Source organism: Oncorhynchus mykiss, chromosome 19 (assembly GCF_013265735.2).
Source record: "Oncorhynchus mykiss isolate Arlee chromosome 19, USDA_OmykA_1.1, whole genome shotgun sequence".
In the NCBI taxonomy this organism is placed as follows: domain Eukaryota; kingdom Metazoa; phylum Chordata; class Actinopteri; order Salmoniformes; family Salmonidae; genus Oncorhynchus; species Oncorhynchus mykiss.
This window is the reverse complement of record NC_048583.1, coordinates 1,167,646-1,191,004: the sequence shown is the minus strand read 5'-3', so window position 1 is coordinate 1,191,004 and position 23,359 is coordinate 1,167,646. Positions and strand designations below refer to the sequence as shown.

Here is a 23,359-nt window from a genome sequence, read left to right as displayed (position 1 = left end):
TGGTCTGTAGCTGGTCTCTCTTTGCAGATGAGTTGATCATTTAACCTAAGAAGCAGTGGGGGAAAAAGTACCCAATTGCCATACTTGAGTAAAAGTTTTTAAAAAATGAGGTTTTAAAGATACAAGTATCAAAGGTAAAAGTAAAAGTATAAATCACTTAAAATTCCTAAATTAAGCAAACCAGATGGCACGATTTGAATAGTTTTATTTTTATTTAAGGATAGCCAGGGGCTGACTCCAACACTCAGACATAATTTACAAACGAAGCATGTGAGTTTAGTGAGTCCACCAGATCAGAGGCAGTATGGATGACCAGGGATTTTCTGTTGATAAGTGTGTGAATTTGACAATGTTCCTGTCCTGCTAAGCATTCAAAATGTAATGAGCACTTCTGGGTGTCATGGAAAATATATGGTATAAAAGTACACTATTTTCTTTAAGATTATAGTGAAGCATAAGTAAAAGTAGTTCAAATATATAGTAAATTCATTCAAATAGATGGGCTCTATTGTGAAACTGGTCCCCTAAAACACACTGTATTCCTCTAACATCTTCATTGATATAAACAGTGGACACAGACATCTCCATAGTCTACCACTATCTCTCTATGAGAGCTGTCCAGTGTGTGCAGCCTGGCACTTGCTATTTGTGACGATGGACAGGACACGATCATACCAGGAAGATATGAACTAGAGAATGGAAGTGAGTGTGAGAGAGAGAGAAATAAAGAGTGAGAGAGAGAGAGAGAGAGAGAAAGAGTGTGAGAGAGAGAGAGAGAGAGAGAGAGAGAGAGAGAGAGAGAGAGAGAAAGAGTGAGAATGAGAGTGAGTGAGAGAGAGAATGAATGTGTTACAGTATGGTGATGTTAAACCACTTTCTCACAAATCCAGTTCAGTTTGCTGCCACATGACAAGTCATTCCATGCCTTTAGAGGACTCTGATCTTTGTGTATCTCAACACAGTCGTCCTCCCCAGTAGAACCTGCATTATCAGGCTGTGGGTCATACCAGTACCTACAGGGTTAAAAACAGTCAGATATCATGGTTAATACGAGTACATACAGAGTTAAAAAACAGTCAGATATCATGGTTAATACCAGTACCTACAGGGTTAAAAACGGTCAGATATCATGGTTTATACCAGTACCTACAGGGTTAAAAACAGTCAGATATCACAGTTAATACCAGTACCTACAGGGTTAAAAACCGTGAGATTTCACAGTTAGAACATTACAATCCTAAATAATGTACATTATAATATACATAACTAAAGATATCTTTGTTGACTGCTATAATCAACGATAATAACCTGTATAGAAACATTTTCATTGGAGCATTATTGCGAGAATAGTTATCATGTTAGGGGTATATACGGAGGCGAAGTCAGGTGCAGGAGATCAGAGTGTAGTAAACAGGCACACTTTAATTCCAGTCCAAAAAGAACAGCACATAAAAACATAAACGTGCCAAAAAAACAGAGGATAACACAAGTATGGCACCTGACAATATCCACATAACAATAAACAATTACACACAAATACATGGAGGAGAACAGAGAACTAAATACATGCAGTGTGATTATGGAATGAAAACCAGGTGTGTATGGAACAAGAAAACACAAATGGACATATGAGAAATGGAGCAGCAATGGCTAGAAAGCCCATTGACGTCGATCGCCGAACGCCGCCCGAACAAGGAGAGGAGCTGACTTCGGCGGAAGTCGTGACATAACATCTCTTACTCTGTGGTCAGTGGTGTTCCATCCACCCATTTCCAGGTCTCCTCTGTCTCTCTGTCAGTCAGACCAATCCAGACTCTCTTCTTGAAGTGGAAGAGAAACTCCTATGGTTGAGAAAGATACAATATACACTGCGTTGAGTAAGCTCCAAAAGTTTTGGGAAACTGACACATTTTTTGTTGTTTTGGCTCTGTACTTCAGCACTTCGGAATTGAAATGACACATTAAAGGTTAAAGGTTAAAGTACGGACCGTCAGCTTTCAGTTTCGGGTTTTGTCATCCATATCGAGTGAACCGTTTAGAAATGACATCACTGTTTGTACATCGTCCCCCATTGTAGGGGACCAAAAGTATTAGGACAAATTCACTTATATGTGTATTAAAGTAGTCAAAGTGTTTAGTATTTGGTCCCATATTCCTAGCATGCAATGACTACATCTAGCTTGTGACTCTACAAATGTGTTGGATGAATTTGCAATTAGTTTTGGTTGTGTTTCACATTATTTTGTGCCCAATAGAAATGAATGGTTAATAATGTATTGTGTCGATTTGGAGTAACGTTACATGTAAATAAGTATATATTGTGTTTTATAAACACTTCCACATAAATGTGGATGCTACCATGACTACGGATAGTGCTGAATGAATTGTCAATAATGATGAGTGAGAAAGTTAAAGATGCACAAATCCCATAAACTGAAAGCTGTCAGTCTGCCCGTCAACCTCATAGACATTGTGTCGTTCCAAATCCAAAGTGCTGGAGCACAAAGCCCCACCAAAAAATATTTGTCAAAGTCCCAATACTTTTGAAGCTCATTGTTTGACCATATCTACCCCCGACAGACCTATATCCCCCCTCCCCCCCTCAACCTTCTCTTTCGTGCTATCTCCTCTCACCTGTTCCTCTTTGCTGTTTATGATCACCAGGTCTGTTCCTCCCTCCAGACAGTCCTGTCTGCTCTTCTCCAAGGTTTTCTCCTCAGTAGAGATGAAGTAACAACTGCATTCAAACTTCTTCCATCCGTCTGAACAACATGTTTTTTCTGTTTGACAACACAACACTGATACAATGTGATACAATAAAATAAACATCACATTTTATGTTCCATCAGTCACTGGATCTCAATGAAAAATGTACTTTATAATAAATAAAGGTATGAAAACAAGGTCACTGACCACAAAGCAAATTCTGAAGCCTGTCTCTCTCTGTAGTCAGGTTGTTGTATCTGGTCTGTAGCTGGTCTCTCTCTGCAGTTGTGTTAGTCTTATAAAGGGAAAAACTCTGTGACAAGTTGATCGTTTTATCCTCAGAATCTTTGATGGCTCTGTTATCTATAAAGTATAAACACATATTTACTAGGTTAAACACCAGGTAAATTGGCTTAGTAACCAGCACCTCTATATAACTAGGTGATAATCAATGAACTTGGACACAAACTCACAGTAGACAGACAGGCCTATGATCCCAGCCAGTAGTAGAACACACAGCAGCCCCAGAAACACTGCAGCAACTAGGAAGGGTCTCTTCCCTGAGCTATCAGGCTCTGTGGACACATTCCATATTATTTTATGTTTTTTTTTGTGTGTGTGTGTGTGTGTGTGTGTGTGTGTGTGTGTGTGTGTGTGTGTGTGTGTGTGTGTGTGTGTGTGTGTGTGTGTGTGTGTGTGTGTGTGTGTGCGTGTGCGCGTGTTTGTGTGTGTCACCTGAGTGCTGGTCTCCTGGTCCATTATTAGGAGCAGTGTCTGCTGTCTTTTCTCTCTTGGTGCTGGTCTCACCATCTCTCAGGGTGTCTGCACTGACGTAGATATCCACAATCCTCTCCTCCATCTGACCTCTGTCAAACGTGACCTTCTTGTTCATATCTGGCTCAGCATAGATGACCTCTCCAACAACTTACTGTGTTTTCTGGTAATATAGTTGCCCCTGTGTCTGTTTCTTTACTGTACCTATCTCTGCTCTGAGTCTTTGACTAACTGTTTATGACTTCATCCACAGAATAAAAGGGAAATGTCAAAAGAGGAAGGTGATGAAATAGTAACATTGTGGTTAAGGTCAGGGCATTTTCATCTCCTGTTCATGTTGTGTGTAATGTCCTGACCTCATGTTGTGTCTAATGTCCTGTTTTTATTTATCTGTTACTTTACCAGGTAAGTTGACTGAGAACACATTCTCATTTGCAGCAACGACCTGGGGAATAGTTACAGGGGGGGATGAATGAGTCAATTGTTAACTGGGTGACAGTTCAAGGTCAAGATTGGGAATTTAGCCAGGGTAAACACCCCTACTCTTACAATAAGTGCCATGGGATCTTTAATGACCTCAGAGAGTCAGGAGACCCGTTTAAAGTCCCATCTGTAAGACTGCACCCTACACAGGGCAGTGTAGGGTACAATCACTGCCCTGGGGAATTGGGATATTTATTTTTTTAGACCAGAGGAAAGAGTGCCTCCTACTGGCCCTCCAACACCACTTCTAGCAGCATCTGGTCTCCCATCCAGGTACTGACCAGGACCAACCCTGCTTAGCTTCAGAAGCAAACCAGCAGTGGTATGCAGGGTGGTATGCTGCTGGCCACATGTTGTGTCTAATGTACTGATCTCATGTTGTGTCTAATGTACTGATCTCATGTTGTGTCTAATGTACTGGAAATCTGCCAGAATATATGCAGTTAGGATGACCACGTGTTTCACAATTTTTCCTGTTCTGCCAAGTATTCAAAATGTAATGAGTACTTTAGTTTTTTTCCCCCCACCTTTATTTAACCAGGTAGGCCAGTTGATAACAAGTTCTCATTTACAACTGCAACCTGGCCAAGATGAAGCAAAGCAGTCCGACACAAACAACACAGAGTTGCATGTGGGATAAACAAATGTACAGTCAATTTCACAATAGATGTGTAATGTGTATGTGTAAATGTAAAAAGATTAGGGAGGTAAGGCAATAAAGAGTCCAGAGTGGCGAAAATAATTACAATTTACCATTAACACTGGAGTGATAGATGTGCAGAAGATGAATGTGCAAGTTGTCAGGGAAAATGTACAAAGTAAAAAGTATTGAAGTAAAGTGAAGTGAAGTAAAAGTTGTCAAAAATATAAATAGTAAAGGACAGATACCCCAAAAATGACTTTAGTAGTACTCTAAAGTATTTTTTCTGAAGTACTTTACGCCACTGCTCATTACTGTAAGTCGCTCTTTTAAATGATGAAATTGGAGCGAGAGAGAGACAGGAGGAGGAGGTTGTGTGCACTAGGCTGCTGTATGTGTCACAGTATGTTGTCATGGTGATGTTCAACCACTTTCTCGCAAATCCAGTGAAGATTCTCCTCACATGTTTCTGTGTTCTCTCTGCATAGTCCTCCTCTCCAGCAGGACCCAGATTATTGCATTTGGATAGATACCTGTACCTAGATGGTTAACAACACAGAGAACCAGCGAGTCAGACACTGTGGAAACATGCTTGATAAGTACAGTGCTTTCAGAAAATATTCACACCCCTCGACTTATTCCACATTTGGTTTTGTTACAGTCTGAATTAAAAATTGATTAAATTGATTATTTGTCTCACCCATCTACACACAATACCCAATCATAACAAATTGAAAACATGTTTTAAAAATGTTTGCACATGTATTGAAAATTAAATTAAAAAAAATAAGTGTTCATACCCCTGAGTCAATACTTTGTAGAAGCAACTTTGGCGGCGATTACAGCTGTGAGTCTTCCTGGGTAAGTCTCTAAGAGCTTTCTACACATAGATTGTGCAATATTTGCCAATTTTTTAAGATTTATTTTAAAGTTCAAGCTCTGTCAAGTTGATTGTTGATCATTGCTAAACAGACATTTTCAAGTCTTTCCATAGATTATCAAGACAATTTAAGTCAAAACTGTAACAAGGCCACTCAGGAACATTCAGTGTTGTCTTGGTCAAACTGTGTTTTAGCTTATTGTCCTGCTGAAAGGTGGTCTCCCTTCCTCAGTAACTGGTCTCTCTCCCTCAGTAACTGGTATCTCTCCTTCAGAAACTGGTCTCTCTCCCTCAGTAACTGATCTCTCCCTCAGTAACTGGTCTCTCTCGTTCAGTAATAGGTCTCTCTCCCTCAGAAACTGGTCTCTCTCCCTCAGTAACTTATCTCTCCCTCAGTAACTGGTCTCTCTCCTTCAGTAATAGGTCTCTCTCCCTCAGAAACTGGTCTCTCTCCCTCAGTAACTGATCTCTCCCTCAGTAACTGATCTCTCCCTCAGTAACTGGTCTCTCTCCCTCAGTAACTGGTCTCTCTCCTTCAATAATAGGTCTCTCTGCCTCAGTAACTATGGCCTATTTATTACCTTACCACCTCACGCCATTTGCACACACTGTATATAGACTTTATTTTTTCTATTGTGTTATTGACTGTACGCCTGTTCATTCCATGTGTAACTAACTATGTGTTGTTGTTTGTGTCCCTCTGCTTTGCTTTATCTTGTCCAGGTCACAGTTGTAAATGAGAACATGTTCTCAACTAGCTTACCTGGTTAAATACAGGTGAATAATTTTTTTAAATAAAAAAACTGGTCTCTCTCCTTCAGTAAATGGTCTCTCTGCCTCAGTAACTGGTCTCTCTCCCTCAGTAACTTGTCTCTCTGCCTCAGTAACTGGTCTCTCTCACTCTAATTGCTCTCTGTCCCTCAGCAACTGGTCTCTCACTCTTAAACTGGTATCTGTTCCTCAGTAACTGGCCTCTCTCCCTCAGTAACTGGTCTCTCTCCCTCAGTAACTGGTCTCTCTCCCTCAGTAACTGGTCTATCTCCCTCAGTAACTGGTCTCTCTCCCTCAGTAACTGGTCTCTCTCACTCAAATGTGTCTCTGTCCCTCAGTAACTGATCTCTGCCTCTGCAACTGTTCTCCCTCACTCTTTAACTGTTCTCCCTCACTCTTTAACTGTTCTCCCTCACTCTTTAACTGGTCTCTCTCCCGCAGTAACTGGTCTTTCTCACTCAGTAACTGCTGTCTCTCCCTCAGTAACTGATCTCTCTCATTCTGTAACTGGTCTCTCTCATTCTGTAACTGGTCTCTCTCATTCTGTAACTGGTCTCTCTCATTCTGTAACTGGTCTCTCTCATTCTGTAACTGGTCACTCTCATTCTGTAACTGGTCACTCTCATTCTGTAACTGGTCACTCTCATTCTGTAACTGGTCAATCTCCTTCAGTAACTGGTCTCTCTCATTCTGTAACTGGTCACTCTCATTCTGTAACTGGTCATTCTCATTCTGTAACTGGTCACTCTTATTCTGTAACTGGTCACTCTCATTCTGTAACTGGTCACTCTCATTCTGTAACTAGTCACTCTCATTCTGTAACTGGTCACTCTCATTCTGTAACTGGTCACTCTTATTCTGTAACTGGTCACTCTCATTCTGTAACTGGTCACTCTCCTTCAGTAACTGGTCACTCTCATTCAGTAACTGGTCACTCTCATTCTGTAACTGGTCACTCTCATTCTGTAACTGGTCACTCTTATTCTGTAACTGGTCACTCTCATTCTGTAACTGGTCACTCTCATTCTGTAACTAGTCACTCTCATTCTGTTACTGGTCACTCTCATTCTGTAACTGGTCACTCTCATTCTGTAACTGGTCACTCTCATTCTGTAACTGGTCACTCTCATTCTGTAACTGGTCAATCTCCTTCAGTAACTGGTCTCTCTCATTCTGTAACTGGTCACTCTCATTCTGTAACTGGTCATTCTCATTCTGTAACTGGTCACTCTTATTCTGTAACTGGTCACTCTCATTCTGTAACTGGTCACTCTCATTCTGTAACTAGTCACTCTCATTCTGTAACTGGTCACTCTCATTCTGTAACTGGTCACTCTTATTCTGTAACTGGTCACTCTCATTCTGTAACTGGTCACTCTCCTTCAGTAACTGGTCACTCTCATTCAGTAACTGGTCACTCTCATTCTGTAACTGGTCACTCTCATTCTGTAACTGGTCACTCTTATTCTGTAACTGGTCACTCTCATTCTGTAACTGGTCACTCTCATTCTGTAACTAGTCACTCTCATTCTGTTACTGGTCACTCTCATTCTGTAACTGGTCACTCTCATTCTGTAACTGGTCACTCTCATTCAGTAACTGGTCTCTCTCCCACAGTAGCTGGTCTTTCTCCTTCAGTAGCTGGTCTCTCTGCCTCAGTAACTGGTTTCACTGCCTCAGTAGCTGGTCTCTCTGCCTTAGTAGCTGGTTTCTCTCCCTCATTAGCTGGTCCCCCTGCCTCAGTAACTGGTCTCTCTCCCTTAGTAAATGGTCTCTCTGCTTCAGTAACGGTTCCATCTCCATCTGTAACGGGTCTCTCTACGTCAGTAACTGGTGTCTCTCCCTCTGTAACTGGTCTCTCTCCCTCTGTAACTGGTCTCTCTCCCTCTGTACCTTGTCTCTCTCCCTCTGTACCTGGTCTCTCTCCTTCTGTAACTGGTCTCTCGCCCTCTGTACCGTGTCTCTCTCCCTCTGTAACTGGTCTCTTTCCACCTGTAACTGGTCTCTCTCCTTCAGTAACTGGTCTCTCTCCTTCAGTAACTGGTCTCTCTCCTTCAGTAACTTGTCTCTCGACCTCTGTAACTGGTCTCTCTCTTTCAGTAACTGGTCTCTCTCTTTCAGTAACTGGTCTCTCTCCTTCAGTAACTTTTCTCTCTGCCTCTTTAACTGGTCTCTCTCACTCTTTAACTGGTATCTGATCCTTATTAACTGGTCTCCCTCACTCTTGAAATGGTCTCTGTCCTTCAGTAACAGCTCTCTCTCCCTCAGTTACTGGTCTCTCTCCCTCAGTAACTGGTCTCTCTCCCTCAGTAACTGGTGGCCAAATGGCATCCTATTTCCCTATGTAGTGCACTATATAGAGAATAGGGTGCCATTAAGGACACACAGGTCTGTTTCTTATTGGTGGATAGAGCTGTGACACATCCTGTAACTTGCTGTGGTTCACAGACAGAACAGAGAGGGAGAGGGTGGAGACCCCATTAGACACCATGATGAGTGTGTAGCAGACAGGTCCTCTGGTGCTTGGTGTTGCCATTGGTCACCTACACGTTGTCCCTTGTACAGTGAAGGTTGTGAGTCATTCTCACCTTTCATTAGCATTGTTTTTGTTTGTGTGTGAGTGTGCCCTCTCAGTATTCAATCTCATTCAATCATGAAGCTGGTATGCCTTGTTAAAGACAACTGTTCCCTTTTTTATTCATAAGTGACTTTGTTATTCATATCATTAAAGTGATAAGCATTGGTTAATAATTGGTCCCAATTTTATTTTACTAAGGATAAGTCTACGGCAAATCACATGACATGTTTCTAATAAAAATAAAGAAGAATCATTTTCTAGAGTACAGTATGTCTACATACTCCTCTAAATCTAAACACAACAATTAATTGTCTTATTTTTCTATCTTTCTCTTTATTTTCTTCTTCCTCCTTTATGGCTCTCTGACACTAAGACTTTATCTCCTCTCCTCCTTTCAACCCTATTAGAGGAGAGGGACCAAGGTCAGTCCCCTAGGATTATGTTCTTCAATGTGTTTTGAGACAGTCTGTCATTCCACTATTTCACTTCTATGGTGAGTTCATCTCTCACTTTAACCACTAGGTGGAATCATCACCTAACCATTCAGGACCTTATCCAACCATTAGAGGGAGAGAGAGAGAAAGGGAGAGAGAGAAAGGGGGAGAGAGAGAAAGACTGTTTGTTACTGTGTTATTGTTACACCTCTTTCTCACAGATCCAGTTGAGATTTGTGCCACATTTGTCATCATTCCATGTCTTTACAGGGTCATCTTGTCCATTGTATACCTCAATAGTCCTCTTGCCCACCATCATCGGGCTGTCCTGTCCTCCAGTACCTAAACAACACAGAGAACCACACAGTCAGACACTGTGGTACAAACATCCTTCTCAATTATACACATAGTCTTATGTTTTTACAGTTTTAAAGAAACACTGTAAGATGATCGTAAAATTAGCAAGAATGGGCCATCAACACATTTAGTTTACCTTTTCATATGTAAATATTACCTGGTTTCTAAAATACATCTATAGTTCTCAATGAATGACATTAATGAGTCGAAACATACATTTTTATGAACATGATTGGAAGCAAAATATATTTGTTTTTTGTCTCCATTTCACCTGCTAAAATGGTCAAATCTCTCACCCTGTGGTCAGTGATGTGCCGTCCACCCACTTCCAGATCCCCTCAGTAACAGAGTCAGTCAGACCAATCCAGGCTCTCATGTGGAGGTTGAAGACAAATGTCTGTTGTCGAGAAAGATAAAGCTTATGTCACAATTGGTATATTTATAAAATAATGCAAACATATTAGTGTACTGATGAAAAGTATACTTGTTCCACCTCTCTCTCTCTCCTCTCTCCTCTCTCTCAGCAAAGGTGAAAACATTGAGACACTTAGCCATTATCTCTATACTCATAAACCCATTGATATATAGTTATTGTTGATTTTACTTCTAATTTATCAGTTTATATCTCAAAAATCTTTGACTGAATATGGCCTTTCTCTTTAGTCAGGTTGTTGTATCTGGTCTGTAGCTGGTCACTCTCTTCAGTCAGGTTGTTGTATCTGGTCTGTAGCTGGTCTCTCTCTTTAGTCAGGTTGTTGTATCTGATCTGTAACTGGTCTCTCTCTTCATTCAGGTGGTTGTATCTGGTCTGTAGCTGGTCTCTTTCTTCAGTTGTGTTGGTCTTATTAAGGGAAAACTCTGACAAGTTGTTTCTTTTATCCTCAGAATCTTTGTCTCTGTTATCTATAAAGTATAAACACATAATTACTAGGTAAAACACAAGTTAAATAGGCTTAGTAGCCTGTACTTCTTACAACTATGTGATAAGCAATGAACTTAGACACAAACTCACAGTAGACCGACAGGCCTATGATCCCAGCTAGTAGAACACACACAGCCCCAGAAACACTGCAGCAACTAGGAAGGGTCTCTTCCCTGAGCAATCAAGCTCTGTGGACACATACAAGAGACATTTATGTCTCAGGGTGTCTGCGCTGACGTAGATATCCACAATCCTCTCCTCCATCTCACCTCTGTCAAACTTGACATTCTTGTTCATATCTGGTTCAGTATAGATGACCTTTGACATATTTAACAATGTCAGGGTCTTTCTTTCTATGTCGGTCTACTGCAGGGGCAAAAGCTGATATCAACTTTGGATTGGACAATTACATTACATTTTCTCAAGAGCAATTCCGGGGGGGGGGGGGGGGGGGGGGGGGGGGCAATTCCTGCTGTAACACATAGCCTACGTTGTAATATGTTAAATATATATTGAGGAACCATAATTACTACATCTGGATAATTGATAGGTACAGTAGTTAACTGAAGGGTTGTCCCAACTTGTTCAAATGTTTAAATCATTATAATACTACAACTAATAATAGTTATAGCAGTGTTCCTTATCAGTCCAGTATGTATGCAGGTATTTGTATTTACAACCAGCAATACCAAGATAAGGCCAGTAGGTGGCAATGGTACACTGTGTATGGGTGCAGTTTTCATAAATACAATGAACATGGTGTGATCTCATCTAAAATCATCTCCATTGAGAAGCATCACAAAGTTGGTCTCCGTATACCTTTTTATTTGACTTTTTCTGATACATTTATATAGTCATTAAACATGTGCCACTGGCCTGAGTCTACTACAGTAGAACAGAAAGCTCAGAATAAGTACAGTTGTAAAAGCAAAATAACTACTTCAATGAATAACCCAAATAAATCAACCAAAATGTCCTTCAAAAATACATATTTATTGTTCAGTCAGTGTCTCAACCCTTCAAACAGCAGCTATGGACAAGTATGTGACACAATGTATGCCATTTTAAATAAAATAACATAATATAAATAATTAGTAAGTGTACTGTCATGTACTAAAAACTGAAAACTACTAAACAAAAGGACAAATATCACACTATACAGCAGGGGTTCACAAACAGGGGTCAATGGACCCCTAGGGGTCCCTGGTGTAATTGTAAAGGGTCCGTGAAAAGTGTAATGAACGTATTCAGCACCACAAGGATTACAGTAACTTTACATATAATATAGAGGGGGTGGGGGTCCCTGAGGACCACTCAAAACCTTGCCCACCTTGCCTCAAAATATGCAGGGGTTCCAGTACCCCAAAAATGTTGAGAACCACTGCTATACACACTACTGAACAAAAGAAACAAACATATGTTTGTAGGTTTCAAAGGATCCAACAAATTGCTGGCAGATATTTTCCCTCGAGATCCAGCCTGTCTTAATGTACATTACAGACAACTACGCCGTTCAGTCTCTCTTGGCCCCTGCTGGCCCGTAGCCAAGTCTTTAACCTACGGAGTGCACTGAAACTCCTCTTAGCCTCACATGAAGACACTGGTACCACAAACAGAATTCTGTTCAGCACCTCAACTTGGTCAACCAACCCCCTGCACCTCCACTGGAAGCCTCCTGAGGACCTCTGCTGCCTCTCCACTGCTGCTACAGGGGTATTTGTTGCAAAGAGAGGGATCTGCACTGAAAGAGAATCTATGTTCAGCTCAGGGTACTGATCTAGAGACTCATCCAACTCCCCTCGTGAGAAGCACTCTTTCCAACTTTTACAGAATGTTTAGACTGTCCTGTTCAAAACGGTCGTCAAACTGAACCTCCACACCGTCCAACACTTTAAAAAATACTGCCCTATAGTGATCCACTGCTTTGCCAGCAAATCGTCTTGAGTGTGTCTCAATGGACTCAATGGAGTCAATCAATGTTGTTGCTTTCTCATACAGTGCAAGGTAGCTTTCGTCATTTCTACTGTTTACCCCACGCGCTGGATAACTGGACACTGATTGGATTTAGCTGGTGTGCTGTTACCGTTACACAGTGGCGGTGGGTTTGGCTGTTTTGATGTGCTGTGAATTATTCAATGGCTTTTCCACCCGTTCCTAAATCCTGCACTAATGAAGGCAACATCCGCTCTTTGGCCAAAAGATGGCTGGCTTGAAAACCCTTGGCTACAGTGAAAACACAACACTCCTTTCATTGATGGATTATAATGTAGCCAGGGGAAATCGCAAAACCATCTCTCTTGAAACCTCAACACTCTGTTGGCAAGAGTTTGCAGTTCTATAAATTGTGGGTGTGGCTGAAATGGTTTTGTGCCATCACTGAGGTAACTGGACAATGGCGTGTCACTGTCTCTTATACTGGTGCTGCTGGCAACAAGGTTGATACCTGGTCCTGCCGTGGCTGTGAGACAGTCCTCTGAAGTCTCTCTCCGTGGCTCTTTCTGTTTCACCACCCTCACTGACTCACAGTCTGCCTCCTAGAAAATAAATAAGGTTTTTGCCATACTCCTAACTACTGGTACCCAAAACTACATAATTAATCACAACCGCAATACCATTGCCTTTAACAAATCTTAGTTCAGTCACCAGTTTAAGTTGAGAGTGGGGGTATCCATGGCATTTTCCATTTATGTCCCAATTTTACAAGTCTAAAAAAGAGAGAACCTTTCATAATGTTGCCAAACAAAGACTCAACAAACTTACCTGAGACTCCCTGTCTCTGCCAGTCTGTCCCTGCCCATCTGTCCCTGCCAGTCTGTCTCTGCCAGTCTGTCCCTGCCCATCTGTCCCCAGCTCTACTGTATGTGTGCCATCTGTAGCCTGCTCTGCCTAATGACATCATTGTGAAACATTCCCATTATCATTTCACTTCTTTCTTATGAACATTTTATCAACAAGTCTGAGATATTAGGCTAGTAGGGGGTTCTTACTTTGCGTTTTGGTTTCTGAAAAATACTCTTGATGTCCGTCTTTTCTCTGCCATTTTTCTACCTGGCTTGCTGCCATCATCATCTATCATCTTCTATCATTATAGATGTTCTTCTATCATCATCTTCTATCATTCTAGTTGGGCTTCGATCTAAAAGGAAGCTAGCTAGTCAGCTGGCAAATGTGAAACGGATTGCAGTGACAAGGGTTGACAGCTGTATGAGTTCACCATTTACACAACGTATTCTGCAACGTTTTGTACTTTTAATATAGTTTATGTTTTATATTGGCTGGCTTCCAACAATAGCTGAACTTGCAGAGCTAGCAAGCACCAGTTCCGTTTCTGTGGTGTTTGCTATAATCTTTGCTATCGTCAGTTTACTCCAAGATCGGCACACGGGTGCTTCCAAGTCCCCTAGCGACAATTTACCTTTTGCAACGAGACCATTAAAGATATTTAAGACAATGGTAGAAGAGAGTGTAGTTCTGTTCATTTGGGAGTTCAGTTTATCGCAAACCTTATCACAGGGACTTCGAAGCACTACAGCTGCATGCTAATCTTGGAATAAACTGATGTTAGCAAAGATTCCATCTTTGACGACACCACATAAATGTAATAGGTACTAGCTAGCTTGTTAGCTAATGTTTTTATTAGTTTGCGCGCTAGCTCTGCAAATGTAGCTATTGTGTGTGTGAACCCTGCCAACATAAAACAAAATCGCTATGGTGAGATTGACTGGATCAACCTCACGTTAGTTACGTGCATTGAGGGCCTTTCAGACGGTAGACATCAACCCTCTGTTACTTTGCCAGCTAAGGAACAGTACATTGCATTGCTAGCTTCTCTCATTGACTCATATTCAAATAGCTGCAAAAACTGGTTGATGTTACTGTAGCTAGCTGGCAATCATCAGCTAACCGCTAGCTAACATAGAGAGTGATCTGTAAGTTGATGCAGCGAAAATGAAGACTGGTGACGGTTATAAATGTGTTTTCTTGTATTGAGTTGGAGAAGTAAAGAAATGTCTAACATATCCTTTGTTTGAACTACTTACTGGAGGTCAGCCACCAAAAACAGACTGTCAGATTCCCACACATGCACAGTACCTGCATCATGTAACACTGCTAGGTTGTGGGAGGCTGTGGATTAAACCATTGTGTGGCAAAAGGCGAGGTGTGACAATCTTTTGAAACTTAAAAACACGCTATTAAGTGTCTATGATCAGCACAAGTGCTTTCATTGCGTATTATTAATATTATTGATGTTCCATAGTTTTGTTTACATTGATATATTGTGGAGAAAAATCATATTTTTCCAAGGATGGGGACTCGTGTCCCCCCCAACTGTACATTAAGTCTCTTGTTCTAGAATTAATGTGGTGGTCTTCCAACATGGCCGCCTGGAGGCGTCGTACGTCAACTGCAGGCCCTCTATACGTTAAGTCTCTGCTTCTTGTGATATCTCTGTCTCTGAGTCATCAGTGTGTGTGACTGCTGTAGCTGTTAACTCTATGGAAGAAACAACAACATTTCACGGGAAGTTGTGGCTATGATAATACAAAAATGTTTACAAGTTTGAAAACTTGCGTGTGTAGTTGTGTGAGTGTGAGACATTGTTACAGTGGTTATTGTTAAACCATTTTCTGCAGAACAATATAAATTATTCCATGTCTCTACATGGTCATCTTGTCCAGAGTATATCTCAACACAGTCCTCCTGTCCAGGGAATGGGACTTGCTATTTGTGATGATGGACAGGACACTATCATACCAGGAAGATATAGATCATAGAGGGGAAGTGGAGAACAAAGACTAGTTGTTAACATATATTAAATATCATATTTAACAGCCCCAAGATAATTCAGGGAGTTTCCAGAACTCCTCCTTCCTTTCACCTTTCTGCTGATTTGGACCCTCTGTTTACTCCCAAATATACATCAACGTGTTCAGGAGGTCCAGGACTACAAACATCATCATCATCATCATTATAATGTCCAGACAATAGATGTGACACTACAAACTGTTCCAAGTGGATATTGAGGGTGGGAAGGCTTAACCAGTGAGGATGAGATGTTGAGTGACATCTGTTTGAACAACTGAAAACATCCACTTCACTCTTTTGGGACCCTTATAAGGGAACATCAGTCAAATATGAGCATTTGATATTGTATGTGACTTGACAACAAAGACTGACGGTCAAAGATGACTTAGTAACATCCTTTGATATCTCTACTACACTCATTGATTGGTGATACAGTCACCTCCTCCTATACAGTGTATGTAATGGTGGTTTGGTAATGTAGAGAATGTCATCACCAGGCCTCAATTGGAGCAGAATACATTTGTATTGAACATTTTTTGTCAAATGTACTAACTTCCTGTTGACTCTGATGATATGTCAAACATAACTACTGGTACACAGGAAGCTACAAACAGGAAAAAAGTAGGAATTTTATTAATATGATACAACAAACTATTACAACAATAGGTGCATTTGAATGCGTGTGTGTACCTGCATGTATGTGTGTGTGCGGGTGTGTGTGAAAATGTGTGTAAGTGTGATAGAGAGAGAGAGAGAGAGAGTGTGTGTGTGTGTGTGAGTGTGTGTGAGAGAGAGAGAGAGAGAGAGAGAGAATGAAGAATAAAGTTGTGTAAACTATAAACTGCTGTATGTGTTATAGTACGTTGTCATGGTGATGTTAAAACACTTTCTCACAAATCCAGTTGAGTTTCCTGTCACATGACATGTCATTCCATGCCTTAAGTGGAGTCCAATCTGTATGTATCTCAACACAGTCCTCCTCCCCAGTAGGATCTTTACTATCAGGCTGCTTGTCATTCCAGTACCTACAGGGTTAAAAACCATCAGATATCATGGTTAATACTAGTACCTACTGGGTTCAAAACAGTCAGATATCATGATTAACACCAGTACCTACAGGGTTAAAAACAGTCAGATATCATGGTTAATACCAGTACCTACAGGGTTAAAAACAGTCAGATATCATGGTTAACACCAGTACCTACAAGGTTAAAAACAGTCAGATATCACAGTTACAACATCATAATACTAAATAATATGTAGACATTTTTCATTTTATAGTTATCTGCGTTGACTGCTATCATCAATGTCAGTAACCTGTATAGAAAAGGTTGAATGGAGCCGTATTGACAGATTAGTTATCATCTCTCACCTCGTGGTCAGTGGGGTGCCGTCCACCCATTTCCAGGTCCCCTCCTTAACAGAGTCAGTCAGACCAATCCAGACTCTCTTCTTGAGGTTGAAGAGAAAAGTCTGTTGTTGAGAAAGATAAATTAACTGACGTTTATGTTTGAACATATTTACCCCTTGCACACCCATCCCCACTCCCTCTCCCTCTTTCTCTCACCTGTTCCTTATCACTGTTTATGATCACCAGGTCTGCTCCTCTCTTCAAACAGTCCTTTCTGCTCTCCTTCCAGGTTTTGGACTCAGTAGACAGGAAGTACCAACTGGATTCAAACTTCTGCCAGCCTTCAGAACAGGTTTGAAAATATTGATGAAAATATGAATTTCCTTCAATTTATCACACTGGACACTTAATGAAAGAACAGAGACTCATGATCAGTTGTGTGGGATTAATGATAATTAATTACTGTAGGTTTACTCACTGAGATTGGTAAGCCTCCAGTTAAGAAAATCTCTCTCAGTCTGTAGCTGGTCTCTCTCTTTAGTCATGGTGTTGTAACTGGTCTGTAGCTGGTCTCTCTCTTTAGTCATGGTGTTGTAACTGGTCTGTAGCTGGTCTCTCTCTTTAGTCAGGTTGTTGTTGCTGGTCTGTAGGTATTCTCTCTCTTTAGTCATTGTGTTGTAACTGGTCTGTATCTGGTCTCTCTCTTTAGTCAGGTTGTTGTAGCTGGTCTGTAGCTGTTCTATCACTGCAGATGAGTTGGTCTTATAGGCTAAGAAGCTCTTAGAGACCCCATAATCTGTTTTAACAACAACAGTGTATCAATAAAATTGATAATCTGGTGAATTGTAGGTGAATGCTGGTGAATTGTAGGAATTATAACTTCAGACTTACAGTAGACAGACAGGCCTATGATCCCAGCCAGTAGAACACACAGCAGCCCCAGACACACTGCAGCAACTAGGAAGGGTCTCTTCCCTGAGCTATCAGGCTCTGTGGACACAGGTACTGTACATAGCATCAATGAGACACAATCACACTTTTAAAGTGATGTTTTCTCACACCATCTCTCTTCCTGTTGAGGGGGACTTGTGACTCGGATTTACGTACATAATAATACAAATGCAATGAGACCATGTTGGAAATGCACATTGGCGATTTGCATTGGACTTTATGAACATCAAAATTAATGTTTCAGCAGTTAGTAAACATCCTAAAATACAGAGCCTCGAACATTTCAGATCATTTAACCTCTAGTCTTAAAGGAACAATGTTTCATTTAGGAGATGTAGTATTTAGCATTTAATGTATCCTTTTCCATAAGTATATCAATTCCAAAGCTTTCCCTTATGAAGTAAGACCTATATTTGGAAGACACGTTGTATTCCGTTTTTGAATATGTAATAATCTGTTTGTTACAGTTTATTTTACTCAGTTGACTTTTGAAGTCTTGGGGTATGAGGCATCGGCCAACCGCATCACATTAACATAGGCACAATTGTTTATGCGGCAAGTGGAAGGATAAGAACCATTAGTTTAAACTTCCATGTGTGTCTCTATGACTACTGTGTACTTACCAGTGTTCTGAGATTCAGGTTGTTTATCTGTGCTCCTGTTCACAGTATCCTGTCCACAGCTCTCCCTGTCTACAGTAGCATAAATATCCTCAGACTGCTCCATATAAAGGCTAATTCTAATTGCCCCCTTAAAATATACTTTGGTACTTTATGTATCTACACACTGTACAATGGACAGTATATTATGTTTTATATCCTGTTAACTTCTTTGGGCTAGGGGGCAGCATTTTCACTTTTGGATGAAATGTGTGCCCAGAGTGAACTGCCTCCTACTCAGTCCCAGATGCTAATATATGCATATTATTAGTAGTATTGTATTGAAAACACTCTGAAGTTTCTAAAACGGTTTGAATGATATCTGTGAGTATAACAGAACTCATATGTCAGGCAAAAACCCGAGAAAAAATCCCAACAGGGAGTGGTAAATCTAAGGTTTGTAGTTTTTGAACTCAGCCCTATCGAATACACAGTGGGATATGGGTAATGTTGATGTCTAGATGTCAACAGTGTTTAGAAACTTGAATGAGGCTTGTAGTGTGAAGTGGGACCGGATGAGAGCTGTTGAGTGCTGTTTGAGTGAGTGGTCTGGCAGAGTGTCACAGCCTCATGATGCGTGGTCACGAGAGAGTTAGCTCTCGTTCCATGGCTTTTCAACAGACAATGGAATTCTCCGGTTGGAACATTATTGATCCTTTATGATAAAAACATCCTGAAGATTGATTCTATACTTAGTTTGACAAGTTTCTTCGACCTGTAATATAACTTTTTGAACGTTTCGTCCGACTGGGCCAGATCGCGCTTTTGGATATGTTTACCAAACGCCCGAACAAAAGAAGCTATTGGACATAAATGATGGACATTATCGAACAAAACAAGCATTTATTGTGGAACTGCGATTCCTGGGAGTGCATTCTGATGAAGATCATCAAAGGTAAGTGAATATTTATCATGCTATTTGTGACTAATGTTGACTGAGCAAAATGGCAGATATTTCTTTTGGCTGGTTTAGGCTCTGAGCGCCGATCTCAGATTATGCTTTTTCTGTAAAGTTTAAAAAAAATCTGACACAGCGGTTAAAGTCCATCATTTTTGTCCAAATACCTCCTTGTTCGAGCCTAGAGTTCACAAATCTAAATTCATGAACCGCGATCACTAGGTCCAGACGAAAATTCAAAAAAGTTCCGTTACATTCCGTAGAAACATGTCAAACAACGTATATAATCAATCTTTAGGATTTTTTAACATAACTCTTCAATAATGTTTCAACCGGAGAATTCCTTTGTTTGTAGAATTGCAGTGGAACGCAGGTCGCTGTCACGTGAGCGCGCATGATCAACTCATGCCACTCTGGCAGACACCTGACTCAAAGAGCTCTCCTTCCCTCATTCCTCACAGTAGAAGCCTCAAACAAGGTTCTAAAGACTGTTGACATCTAGTGGAAGCCGTAGAAAGTGCATTATGACCACCCCATAGACACTGTATATTCGATAGGCAATGACTTGAAACACGATGAACCTCAGATTTCCCACTTCCTGGTTGGATTTTTTTCTCAGGTTTTTGCCTGCCATATGAGTTCTGTTATACTCACAGACATCATTCAAACAGTTTTAGAAACATCAGCGTGTTTTCTATCCACAATACTAATAATATGCATATATTAGTTTCTGGGACTGAGTAGCAGGAAGTTTACTCTGGGCACGCTTTTCATCCGAACGTGAAAATGCTGCCCCCTATCCCAAACAGTGTGAGTGTTTCCTCTCAGTAATGTTCTGCCCTCTGTGTGTGTCCAGGTCACACAGATTTAAGTATCCAATCACATTCAATCAGGAAGCTGGTCGACCTTGTCAAAGAACTTTGTTCCTTCATTTATTAATCTGTGCTTTGTTATTCTTATTATTAAAGTGATAAGCATAGGCTAATAATTGGTCCCACTTTTTTACAAAATCACATGACATGTTTCTAATAAAAATAATGAAGAATAATTTTACAGAGTACAGTATGTCTACATTCTCTCCTCTAAATCTAAACACAACAATTATTTGTCTTCTAATTTTCTTCTTCCTCCTCTGTGTCTTTCTGACACTAAGGCTCTATCTCAATTAGTCTCTCCTCTCCACCTATCTCCTCACCTCCTCATATCTACTCCTTTCTCCTCTCCTCCTATCTCCTCTCCTCCTATCCTCTTATCTCCTCTCCTCCGTACCACTGTATCCAACCATCAACATAGTAATTACTACCAGCTTGCTAATGTTAGTAGAATTCATATCTTTAGGACATTCGTAACATATTGTTTGTTTTTGCAAATTCGTAACATATCATACACATTGTAATTTGTAACAATTCATACAACATGGTTGATGGGCATCCACAAACTGATACATACCATATGAAAGGTAATATATCATATTAAAATGGAGTGTCTCTGATATACGTACAGAATAATACAACATGTTTTGAGACTAGGTTGGAAATACACAGTGGCGAGTTACAGTACATACTGAAGGACTTTATCAGCATAGTAACTAAACTACCAGAAAAACACAGAGAGAGAGAGTTTCCAATCATGTTCCTAAAAGTGTATGTTTTGATTCATGGATGTTATTCCATGAGAACTGTAGATGCATCAAAGAAGCCAAGTACTATTTGCATTTGAAAATGTAATGGAAAGAGAGAGAGATTTAAAAAAAAATCAAAACTGGATCTGTGAGAAAGTGATGTAACATCAACCTACTATGACAACGTTCTCACTCACTCACTCACTCACTCACTCACTCACTCACTCACTCACTCACTCACTCACTCACTCACTCACACACACACACACTCACTCACACACTCACTCACTCACTCACTCACTCACTCACTCACTCACTGTAGTGTGTGTGTGTGTGTGTGTGTGTGTGTGTGTGTGTGTGTGTGTGTGTGTGTGTGTGTGTGTGTGTGTGTGTGTGTGTGTGTGTGTGTGTGTGTGTGTGTGTGTGTGTGTGTGTGTGTGTGTGTGTGTGTGTTCGTGCAATCTTACCTGAAGCACCAACTCCATCTCTTGGACTGGGCTTGAAGGCTCTTACGTTGGCATATGATTGGCCATCAATGTCTGTGTTCTTCATTGCATCAGGCTCATCGTCATTAAATCCATCTGGGTTTTCATAGACTCCCTCTGACATCTTAACACACTGCTGATAAAATACAGTAACTTCTACATCTAACCTCAACTCTAATATACATCTATAGCTGTGTCTTCCTCCTGCACTGTCCTGGGTCTGTGTGACTTTAGGTAGTGAAACTCTTTTTCAGTAATCCGCAGTGGATGATAAATTGTGAAATCAACACAACACAGGCCACCACATGACTCCCAACAGCCTTAGTTTCATAATATAATACATTATATGACTCCCACCAGCCTTAGTATGATAATATAATACATGATATGACTCCCACCAGTCTTAGTGTGACAATATAATACATTACATTACTATATATCATGCTATACGATGTATGTGTGAATTCACAGGGTCCCAATTTTGGATGTGCTAAAATAAATTGTGATCCTATTAATTGACATATACACTACATATATCCTGACTGAGTTTACAGCACCCCCAGCCTTCACATGGAGAACACATTATGGATCTCACTCTGTGACTGGTGGTGTAGGGGGAGAAGTTGCCCCTAGATGCTGATCTTAGGTTGGTTTTACATTTCCACCACTAATGGTTAAGGTTAAGATTGGGGGAGGGAAACCTGATCCTAGATCTGTACCTAGGGGAAACTTCCCCCCGAAGTGTGACCGGCCACCGATGGCCATATAGGGGTCTTTATTCTATCTATGCTGACTATGAAGAGTTACTCAGAATGAAAAAGCAGAAGTTCTGACAACATCTCCATAGTTTCACTTTTAAGAGAATAGAAAGAAGAATAAAAAGCTGACACATGTATTATGAGAAAACGTTCATATATCCACCCTGTCTTTCAGTACAACATGACATACATACCAGTTACATCTAATGACACAACTCTCTCTGCACTGATTCCACTGTTCCACATGACATCTATCTACATTAACTATTATACAACTCTACAGCTCTAATCTCTTCCACAGGAGGAGAGAAGGCATCACACAGATCCTTAGATACAGGGACAGAGTCAAAGCTGGCCCTCTGTTGGACGTAGTACTAATTACAAGTACAACTGTAGTGTTGGTGACAGAGACCTGGGTGGATGTTGTACTAAATACAGGTACAACTGTAGTGTTTGTGACAGAGACCTGGGTGGATGTAATACTAACTACAGGTACAGCTGTAGTGTTGGTGACAGAGACCTGGGTGGATGTAGTACTAACTACAGGTACAGCTGTAGAGTTGGGCACCTGGGCACAGTTTCCCAAAAGCATATTCAAATCAAATCAAATTTTATTTGTCACATACACATGGTTAGCAGATGTTAATGCGAGTGTAGCGAAATGCTAAGGCTAAGTAGCAGATTAAGGCTAAATTAATCTTAGAACATCGTTGAAACGATGGACGGGGCCCTGGCCTGTAGAGTTCACAACCACCCCCACAGAGTCCTTCACTGAGCCCAGACACACACCCTCGTTGCCTGCCCTGTCCACTACCACCAGCTCTACCTTCTTTGAACAGCAGGTTGCTCTGTAGGCCACCCGGGTCACATTATTGGCCCTGAGGCGCACGACTGTAGAAGTGTTGAGGATCCCATTGCCCTGGATGAAGATAAAATATTTTTAAAATATCTGCCACAGCAACATATATTTGAATAATTCAGTGGATGTTTTGTGCACAAATGTGATGACTAAATTGTCTTATTTGGAATTTTCTCATTTGGATTCTCAATGTGGCCGTGTTTGGAATATTGTCTTTCTGGGCCGAGCCTCCGTTAAACTGCAGTACCAAAACAAAACTGTAGGTGCAATCCAAACTGGGCTTCTAGACCGGAACGCTGGTACCTTGGAGACGCCTGGTAGTCCGCACTGGGAGATGTAAAATCTGTCACCTGGAGGGAGGAAGGAGGAGAAGGGGGAGAGAGGGAGAGGGGATAGAGGGAGAGAGAGAGCAAGAGCTAATGTAGC

General features: G+C 40.9%; 1 protein-coding gene across 3 annotated transcripts; it reads right to left on the bottom strand.

Moving 5' to 3' along the window:
* Positions 1 to 850: 850 nt before the first annotated feature.
* LOC110497265 (CD209 antigen-like protein E) lies at positions 851 to 21,564 on the bottom strand. Of its 3 annotated transcripts, none has more exons than XM_036953891.1 (6): positions 21,299 to 21,564; positions 17,594 to 17,707; positions 17,181 to 17,498; positions 16,919 to 17,043; positions 16,724 to 16,824; positions 851 to 1,013 (listed from the first exon to the last, which is right to left on the bottom strand). In XM_036953891.1, the coding sequence occupies exons 1-6, from the start codon at positions 21,438 to 21,440 to the stop codon at positions 866 to 868; spliced, it is 948 nt and encodes a 315-aa protein (XP_036809786.1). In that variant the 5' UTR covers positions 21,441 to 21,564; the 3' UTR covers positions 851 to 865. The 3 variants fall into 3 exon arrangements, with proteins under 3 accessions (XP_036809786.1, XP_021428954.2, XP_021428955.2); XM_021573279.2 differs by lacking the exon at positions 851 to 1,013 and adding an exon at positions 15,969 to 16,376; XM_021573280.2 differs by lacking the exon at positions 851 to 1,013 and adding an exon at positions 15,969 to 16,376 and having other exon boundaries at positions 17,594 to 17,692.
* Positions 21,565 to 23,359: the final 1,795 nt, after the last annotated feature.

Excerpts from the sequence above, each read along its gene's own strand:
- LOC110497265 (XM_036953891.1), bottom strand. The coding sequence starts at position 21,440 with ATGTCAGAGGGAGTCTATGAAAACCCAGATGGATTTAATGACGATGAG. Across the intron at positions 17,708-21,298 it reads AGATGGAGTTGGTGCTTCAG|TACCTGTGTCCACAGAGCCT; the intron begins GTAAGATTGCAC and ends TGCTATGTACAG. Across the intron at positions 1,014-16,723 it reads GGCACCCCACTGACCACGAG|GTACTGGTATGACCCACAGC; the intron begins GTGAGAGATGAT and ends TTAACCCTGTAG.